At 42.7% G+C, this 10,007-nt stretch overlaps 1 protein-coding gene across 1 annotated transcript; it reads left to right on the top strand.

Moving 5' to 3' along the window:
• Positions 1-309: 309 nt before the first annotated feature.
• LOC134438375 (interferon-induced transmembrane protein 5-like) lies at positions 310-2,121 on the top strand. Its single transcript, XM_063187936.1, has 2 exons — positions 310-617; positions 983-2,121. The coding sequence occupies exons 1-2, from the start codon at positions 414-416 to the stop codon at positions 1,205-1,207; spliced, it is 429 nt and encodes a 142-aa protein (XP_063044006.1). The 5' UTR covers positions 310-413; the 3' UTR covers positions 1,208-2,121.
• Positions 2,122-10,007: the final 7,886 nt, after the last annotated feature.

Raw genomic sequence — 10,007 nt, 5'->3', positions numbered from 1 at the left:
GTGTGTGTGTGTGTGTGTGTGTGTGTGTGTGTGTGTGTGTGTGTGTGTGTGTGTGTGTGCATACGTGTGTGTGTGTGTGTGTGACGTGACGTGAATGCTTGTAAACTCTGGGAACGTTCTCACACTGCTATGGCAACTACCCAACCAACCAACATCCTCTGTCGTATCACAGGGGTGACCACAAAGTGCCACCCAGCCATTCATTCCTCTCCCCCTGCTCGCCATCCTTCTCCGCCCTGCCCTGCCTTGCTTTGCCCTGCCCAGCACCGCACAAAACCATGCGCCCCTACCAACCTCTCTGGAGGGACACAGACCAGACCAGAGTTCAGCAGTGCAGGAACTCCATGTGCAGAACGAACACACCGCTGTAACTAATCAACAACGACGGCGACAAAAACAAACGCGACGCCAATATGGATAATGCGACCTATTGCTACTCCACCGACTACACTCCGCTGACTACGGGTAAAGGTGGGCGCAAGGCGGCCCACACCGCCATCCATATGGGCGCCGGCTCGGACAAGGTCCCCCAGGACTACTTAGTCTGGTCCCTGTGCAACTTCCTCTACGTCAACTTCTGCTGCCTGGGATTCTTCGCCCTGCTCTACTCCATCAAGGTTCGCTTTGTTTGTTTGCTTGTTTGTTTGTTTATTTGTTTGTGTGTTTGGTTGTTTGTTGTGTACATTTCTGTGGTAAGCCGCTTATTCATAGTTGGCATAACAACAAACCACATATTGATGAATAAAGTATTCATGGCAAACGAGTTGTTTTTTGGAATATTTAAATTACAAAAAAATTTAAAATCAACTGAGAGGGTTTGTAATCCCTGATTAAAATCTGTAAATAAAGATGCAAAAAGTTCAAAGATCCATGCACAGCTTCTAGGTGCTGGTAAACGCAGGAATACTTTATGCTCTTTTATTCAGAGCGAACTGTAAATAATCTGCAAATAAATATCTTGCACTGGAATGTGTCTCTGTAGGCCAGAGACCAGAAGACGTTGGGGAACTTGCGGGAGGCTCGCGAAAACTCTGAGAAGGCCAAGTGGTACAACATCCTGGCGTCCGGGTGGAACTGCCTGGTGCCTCTGATGATCGGGGCGGTGGTGGTTCTCCTGGTGCTGTACATGAGGAGTAGCGAGGGCTCTCTGCCATCCCTGTTCGGAGAGGAAGGCTTCCAGCGCTTCATCAAACATTTCAGTCAGTAGGTTTTTGATGGGGAGTTTCACAATGAAAGACTGAGCCTATAGTTTCAAATTCACATTGATAATTTCAAACAAATTGATCAGTTTTCCCACTTTGTTGTGGCTTTGTTTTGGTTTTCTGTTCTCCTTGATTATGTCCGTAGTCCAACCTTTACATTATGTCCTGTAATGCACAAGGGGAAGTCGACTCGTAAGTTGAAGTAAATTTGTTTGTAAGGCCTGCTCAGTCCCACATGCCACACTGCGTGGTTGTAATTCCTTTGTTGTTAAAACCTTTTAGAATTCTGAACTGAAACAACTGAACTGAAACAAATTACTTTTTTATAGCCTGTTATGTAGAAGCAAAATGCACAGGGTGGTTTGATATGTCTGCTTGTGTGATTCTGAAAAAATATCTAGACATTGTTAAACGTGATATGTATCCCTATGATTGTGGCATGTCTGTAATGGCCTACTACAGTACAGGGGTGAGTTTCTCAAAAGGGAAGTTGTTAGCCTGTTAACAACTTCGGTAGTTGCCAATGGGAAAATGCATTGAAAGCAACGAAGTAGCTAATGTAGTAAGCAACTTTGGTTTCGAGAAATTCACCCCAGCCCAATTTAGCCCAAAGTCCTAATTTATTGACAGACTGTTTCTTTTTTTTGTTTCCTTTGATGATTTCTCTTTGATCAAAAGGTAACATAACCACAGTGTGCTTTTTCTGTTCCCCAATTCTGGCATCCAGCTGCAAATATGGACGGACAGAAATGTTGTCATGGCATATTTCAGAATGGCGCAAAACCAGAATTGAGTAAGTTTATGTGATATACATTCTTTTTTATGTTCTATCAGTGTTACTGTACTGTACATTTTAAAAACCTTTAATTTCATCGCTTTTCAAAAAAAATAAATCGTTTTCTCCTTTTCCTGTTCTTAACTTCCTAGAGGGCGGCTTCTCGTCTGTGTTTTGTTTGTAGACACACCCATTGGTGGTGCGGTGCTGAGCTGACCTTAATTGCAACCCTGCCTGCCAGCATACTATTTTTTCCCAGGCCGTGGATGGAGATCACATGTGGGACCGGCTTAAATTGATGGGTTGAGCCCTGTGCTCCAGCCCTACAGCACATGGATGGTCTCAACTTAGAAATGAGAAGCAGTTTCTTTTTAGGGACACCGTCTCTACTCACTAACGCATGGTTCACGGTTCCTGAAAGCAAAATTGCCATATAGCGCTTGAAGGTACAGTGTGTGTATTTGTGTAGGTGTTCATTATCAAAACGTGCGCCGCTTATTCATAAACCTCTCCTTTTTCAGGAATACATACTGTACAGTATCATCATCGCAATGTTTTTACACAGTTTTTCATTTGTACATACAGTACATGTAGGTGGTGGTGGTGTGGGGAAGGGCTGTCCTCCAGGTGCAGTGACTCAGTGTGTTACTTCATCATGCACCATTTGTTTGATAAAGCCACTACTACAGCTATGGGTTAGTGGTGTAAATAATAATCCAAATGTATCGATGCATCGATCCTACGGCCGACAATTTTATCGAATTGCATCGTATCGTTGGGCATTCTTAAGAATCGAAAATAATCGAATCGCTGGCCCCTGCCCAATGCCCAAGCTCCATGACATAATAGAAGCGTAAAAGTAATTGGAAAAAAATCGAAAACGAATCGCATTGTATCATGTTGTGGGGAATTCTTCAGTATCGAAAAATCCCTGCTTTAAGAAATCGATACCATATCGTATCGTCATGGAGGCTGTGATTTACACCCCTGCCATGGGTGTTGTTATGCCACTCACTTCTCTGCCATATTCAGTTTGAAATAGGGATGGGGAAATCTTACGCAGCGCACCTTCAAAACACACCAGCGCAGAGAGCAAAGCAGGGGTGAATTTCTCAAAACCAAAGTTGCTTACTACATTAGCTACTTTGTTGTTTTCAATGCATTTTCCCATTGGCAACTACTGAAGTTGCTAACAGGCTAACAACTTCTCTTTTGAGAAACTCACCCCAGAGCAGCCAGAGCCACTGTGTTTGCGGAGATGATTTGAAATAAACATCTGATAAACAACAATTTACTGCCAGCAATCTGTGGCAGCAATCTAATGAGTCTGAGTACCAAGGGCCCCATACAATACCAAACCATCAGCATATCTATTGTGACTTGGGGCCGTACTGTGTCAAGCAGCCACACAAGATCGTGCTCACTGTGACTGCCAGTGGTGGGTTTCTGCAATCATCTTAGAAGATGCCCACCCGCTGCAAAGGACTGTGCTCAAGTCATAGGCAAGGCAAGGCAAGTTTATTTGTATAGCGCATTTCATACACAGGTGCAACTCAATGTGCTTCATAAAATACACAAATGCAAAAAGAAAGGAAACAGGGAAGAAAGAAGGAAATAAATTAGAGTCAAAGAACATTTAAAACATTAAGATAAAACACAAGGTAAAAATAAAATAAAATAAACTAGAAAAGTGCTCCGAGATCACATACCTCCGCCAGGGCATGGCATAATTAGATAATGGACAAAAATAATCACTTTGCCAATATGAACGACTATATTCCTGTCAGAACGACTATATTCCTGTTTCAAAATGACATATTCACGTCAGTTCAGTCATTTGCAAAATCTACCTGCTTTGAAAGCTTGTGATCACGCGCTGATATAGCCTAACTGTAGCCTAATTAATGAAGGGAATGTAATGATTTTGACCAACAAAACTGAAACAACTACAGAAGGGTAAGGCCTTTTTTTTTTTTTTTTTGCCTACGATGGTAAATGCATCATTCTCATGGGCCACTGGTTGGTCTTGGCACTGTCGGTTGAAGCGGCATTTGCTTCCCCGCATTCCTCACATCACCGTTGTTAATCAGTCCACGGGCATGCATTGCTGTCGGAATTTGTGGTCTATCTCGCAACTGGGCTTGATTTTAAATTTAGTGAAGAGGGTGTTTGACCAGCATTGTGAAACTTACACAGCCACAAATTCAATATTTTTGGCGATGGTAGGCCTACCCAATTAATTCGACATTGTCAACCAAAATGATCTGCGGTGGTCACTGTCCATCTCGCAACAATTCACTTCCACTTCACACATATTTTAGGCAGCGGTAATTAATTTCACATGACTGTTTGTTAACTTCAACAATGGTGTAGCCAAGACAAAAGGGTGCCTGCTGATGAGCAACTTTTTAGGTTGATAGCACTGGTTTTGGAGCTGGCGTCAAAGGAGACAGTGCTTTTCCTTATCGCTTTGGCGAAGGCACACCCGATTGGAATATTCCCCGGGGCTGTCGGGCTTTCTGATCCCTGTCCATCTCGCAAACAACTTTGAATGTAGCGAAGGGGATGTAATGTCGGCTATTTTACCAGCATTGTGAACGTACAGTCATAAATAATTTTGGCAACGGTAGCCTAGCCTAATTAATCCGACAGCATTGTGAACCTAAGTCACAGTCCACAACAGCATTGTGAACTTACGATCACATATTATTCCCATATTTTTGACAACGTAATTAATTCGACAGCATTGTGAACCTAAACGATCTGTGGGGTGGTCACTGTCCATCTCGCAACAGCAATGATAACATACGGGCCAACACAATCACAAATTCCATATTTTTGGTAGCGGTGGTAATTAATTTGACATGATTATATCCTGCCTACGGATGAAGCCTGCATGCTAACAACTGTTTAGGTGAAATGCACTTCGTATTGGAGCTGGCACGGCAAAGGAGAGTCTCTCCCTGTTCCTTATTGTTGCTGAGAAATGCGCAGGCACGCCGGTGCTCAGTGCTCACCGTGCGCACCTTGTGGCAGGCAGTGAAATAGCAGCGAGCGAACGAACGAACAAACAAACACAGAAACCCAGGCGATCACATAACCTCCTGGCGGAGGTAATAAAAATAAAAAAAATAAGAATGATATATAATTTAAGCTTTGTCTTGAGTCTAGATTTAAAGCTATCAATAGTGGGTGCATTTTTTCCGTAATCTGGAAGCTGGTTCCAAAGCATTGAAGCATAGAAGCTAAAGGCTGCCTCTCCACACTTTGTTTTGACTTTTGGAATCACCAGCAAAGTCATAGAGGTAGAACACAAGACTAGAGGTGACCCCACTCCCCTTTTCATGGCAATCCGTGGCAGCCATCTTTTGGAGGTAGACCTGAGAAATGTAGGTGGTCTGAAGAAAAAATGAACCATTTCCCAATGTCAAGTGTGGTAGTGCGTGAAACGGCTCGTGATTGGATACTCTGCGGAGTTCACCAAAGAGTATCCAATCACTGGGCGTTTCACACACTACTAAGGCAAGAACACTTGTCATTGGGAAACGGTGATCGAAATGAATGGAGAGGAAGGCTCATCTCTGTTAAAAAATGGTCTAATAATGTGAAAATGTCCATAACACACTATACAAGGACAGTAGTTGAAGTGTGTTGCTAAATATCTACATAATTAATATAATTTGATATTGAGTGTATTTTATGATGTATTTTATGATGACTCATGTGATTTATGTAGATATTCAGCCTGACATTTCAAATCTGGTCTTTGATTGATTTGTTACGTCATATTCACACAGTTTTAGCCCTTTTTTTTTTTTTTACATAGGTGAGCGTGTTCTCCATTGTATTTGCATTGACTGAAGGCACCTAAACTACCTACACACGATGGGAGGCTGCATGTGCCGTTTCCCAGTGCTGTCGTGAATTGCCGCGTCACCTCTGGTCTTATGTTCTACCTCTATGGCTAAAGTTTGGTCTCCTAAGGGGCCATTGTCCCCTCCTTCTTGTCTTTCTGTGCCATTTGGTGACGGCTTGCATGAGATGTGCGCTACCGCCATCTACAGTGCCAAGGGAACTCCATTCATTCTCAACCATAAGACTCCAAAGGTCTCTTAACCGAAGGTCTCCTAAAGGGCCGTTCACCTGTCATCACATGGATCCAGGAAATGCACGGGTTATAAAAGATGTTTGGTTTCTGCTTGTGTCTGTCTGATAATACAGGCTCAAGGGGTGACCTTATAACCATTGTGCCCAGGTATGACGCACACATCCCCAAGTAGTGGATGCCCTTGGCCCAGGCAAGACTCACCCATGGAGTACTAATGGCAGAGACGATCTATATGCATTAGAATAGAGAATCTTTGCTAATGCCACCCAGTGAATGACATCACAAAGGAAATCTGTCTTCCCTGACCAATGTGTGACATTGCTCTCTGACTAAAAGATAACCCGTATACCGGTAACTCTCAAATAGCCAGAATATGGAGTTGGAGTTGGAGGGAGTTGGAGGGAGTTTCCCAATGGGCTTTCAATAGGATGACCAAATTGTGATGTGTTAGTAGTGTATGTAATATTGCGGTAAAGTTTTTTATTCAGTGAACTGCATCACATTCCACGAAGAAAATAGTGTGCACTGTGAATACATGCATATTTATATACTGTACTATACAGTATATCATAGTATATATCTGTCTTATTCCTTGGAGACACAAATGTCACATGCTTTCACTGATATGAGGTCCTACACCTGACAAACCTTGATATCTCTAGATCGGCCACTGCTAACGCTTTGAGAATTTGCCAGGCTTTCCCGACTATAATTCTTTTAGATGGAGTCACATTCTACAAAGTCCACGTAGAGTAGTAGAGTAGTAGAGTAGTAGAATAGTAGAGCAGAAGAGTAACTTTATTGATCCCCGAGGGGAAATTCAGGCTTCCTATGAGGGATGGCACAAACCGCACCGAAAACCGAAACCGTACAATTCACACACATACCGAACCGAACCGTGTAATCCATGGCAAACCGCAATTACGTAATGTACTGCCCAGAAAAATATGTAAAACAGAGATTCTTGGAGTATCTTATCCAGTCTCTCTGATTAAAACATTGGCGTATAAGACCAAATCAGAGGATGACACAATTAAAATCATACCATTTTCACATTATAACCCTATACAAACCATATGAAGGATATTTAGTGATAAGTCCGATTCTATTAGCCAGTGCACCATTTATCATGAACTAAAAAAGTAGAGAACCGAAAACCGTGACCTTGACACGACGCGATATGAACCGAACCGTGAATTTTGTGAACCGTACCACCCCTACTTCCTACACAAACAGCTAATTCTTCAGCAGCACATGGACATTTTTTGTTCGCTGATAATTGCCAAGCGGCACTGAATATTCCATTTGATCATGACAGTGTTTAGCTCTGTGTGATACACTTTGAAGTCTGAAACACTGGCGTGTGTCAGGTAAGCTATGTAATTCATCTAAACAAATCAAACACTTAATAGTTAACATACTGTGATAAGAGTATACCCTGTTGTCATAATCCATTTAGATTAGAACATGTTTAAATACATGTACATGACCTTGCTTTCTTGATACAAACATTTACCCCAATATTTAAGTCTTTCACACCACCCACAAGTGCATCAAGCCCTTGTCTAATATAACAGTAGAAAGCCATGTCCAGGTATGGAAAACAATATAGCCTATAAATAGGAGCTACATTCTGTGATAGCACCTGTATCTACATTCTGTGATAGCACCTGTATCTATTTCTAGGACCTACATTCTGTGATAGCACCTGTATCTACATTCTGTGATAGCACCTGTATCTATTTCTTTTTTGGCCGGTTGGTCAGCGTTGGATATAGGCTACTGTCCATCTTTGTTCCTTAGAAATTCTGAAGGTCAGTTTTCCGACTCCCTTTCCCGGCCGCCTGTCAATGGGAATGGTGCAGTGTGGGCACTACGTCACTAATAACCCCACTACTCACTAACTATAAGCCAACCCCTTCTAACCAGGCTGTGCCCTCCTAGTGACACAACACCTTCAGCATTGCTTCTAGTCAGGCCAGGAGCAATACAAATATTGTTTCTGAGCTCCGGAAAAATCTGGAACTCCTCCCACTTTGTTGGGAAGCAAACAACCAGAAGCAAACCACGGGAGGCGGGTCAATCATGGCGTTTGGGAAATGTTAACAATTATGCTCTTGGTCAGACCAAGTCTCAGAGAGATTTGAAAGTCGATGATAATCAGGCTACTCCCTTCAGTCACACGTCTTGCATGTTCCAAGTGGTGCCTTCAAGTCCTTCTATGGAGTTAGATGAAAATAGATAGCATTATCCAGGTATGAAAAAAGTATATCCCATAACTACATACTGTACTGAATAAGCACCTCTATCTCATTGTTTCTTTCCCCCATTTTTTGCTCCTTTGGTCTCTGTCAGTGTTTGATAAACACATTTTTCCAAGCAAATTCTGCTTGGAAGCTCAGTATGCTGAATACTTTTAGACTATGCAGACCTGCTGTACATGAATGCTTCATCCCAATGTCTGAGTAAGATTGACTCTGTGTATCATGGTGCCCTGAGGTTCATCACTAACTGTAGGGCCCAAACTCATCACTGTGAACTCTATGCCAGAGTTAAATGGTCTTCACTGACTACCAGGAGACTTACTCACTGGTATACATTTATTTACAGGGCAATACTCGGACTACTGCCACCTTACATCTGCAGCCTAATCACAGTGAGGAATATTGAGTCTTATGGTCTGCGCTCTAAAGGCCATTTGTTACTCTCTGTCCCTTGCTTCCGCACAGAACAGGGGAAGAGGGCACTTGTGTTTTCAGGCCCTACCTCATGGAACAATCTACAAAAGGACTTGAAACTAACAGATCTGATTCCATTGAGCGATTTTAATTCCAAGATCAGATCACTTGAGACAGAGTCTATTGTCTGTAACTGTATCAATTGACGTGTTATTTTACTTGATTTGTTATTTTAATGCAACTGTGTAATTTTAAATTTGTAACTTGAGCCGCCACTTGGCAAGGACACCCTTGTAAAAGAGGTTCTTAATCTCAACGGGTTTATTTTTCCTGGTTAAATAAAGGTTAAATAATAATAAAAAAAAACTTCCCCCAGTTTGCCTGACCTGTCAATAGGAATGGTGTAGTACAGGAACTACTTAATAACTGGGCAGCTCGCTCACTACCCATAAGCCAACACTCCCTTACTAGACCTGAGGTGTTTTCATCCACCGGGGCCCTCCGCCTTCTCTTTGGATTTCTGATAGAAAAAGAAACGTCTGCAGTGCTCTGTGAAGCATGCAGTGCACATCTCTGGGAGGTTCATTTCTTCAGTTTCCTCCTGCCAGTGCCTTTCATGGACTGGCCTTTGTTGGAAGAAAAAAAGAAGACTGGTGGTGTGTATCCGGGAGGAAAAATAACACTGTCTTTTGATATTTTTGACCAAGTTATGATATGCCAGCCATTGCCCACACATTGCATTGCACAGAACCACAGATTGTGGGCCTAATAGTCTAGTATCTGACTCCAGTATACCAACATGTCCTCCAAATGCAGATCCTTATCCTACGCCTACAGATATGAGGATGTTTATAACTAAGCTATGAAGTCTTCATCCTGACGTTCATGTGTAGGTAACACATGGGCTAGAGAGAGAGAGAGAGAGAGAGAGAGAGAGAGAGAGAGAGAGAGAGAGAGAGAGAGAGAGAGAGAGAGAGAGCCTGCCACTGTGTGATTGCACGTGTGTGTGTGTGTGTGTGTGTGTGTGTGTGTGTGTGTGTGTGTGTGTGTGTGTGTGTGTGTGTGTGTGTGTGTGTGTGTGTGTGTCCATATTGTCACCCACTCTGGAGGCTTACCTACGTACATTCCAAGGGCATTTTTGCACTTGGTCCCTTTCAGACATTTTCAATCTCAGACCTGTGACTCCACATTTTCTATGCATATGTAGACGCGCCATAGTGTAGGGCAGTGTTTCTTAACCTGGG

This window comes from Engraulis encrasicolus, chromosome 22 (assembly GCF_034702125.1).
Source record: "Engraulis encrasicolus isolate BLACKSEA-1 chromosome 22, IST_EnEncr_1.0, whole genome shotgun sequence".
Classification (NCBI taxonomy): Eukaryota; Metazoa; Chordata; class Actinopteri; order Clupeiformes; family Engraulidae; genus Engraulis; species Engraulis encrasicolus.
The sequence above is the reverse complement of the archived record's forward strand: the minus strand, read 5'-3'. Positions and strand labels throughout refer to the sequence as shown.

Bases quoted from the DNA above. Each gene is read 5' to 3' on its own strand.
- LOC134438375 (XM_063187936.1), top strand. From the start codon at position 414: ATGGATAATGCGACCTATTGCTACTCCACCGACTACACTCCGCTGACT. The intron at 618-982 runs GTTCGCTTTGTT...GTGTCTCTGTAG, and splicing joins CCCTGCTCTACTCCATCAAG to GCCAGAGACCAGAAGACGTT.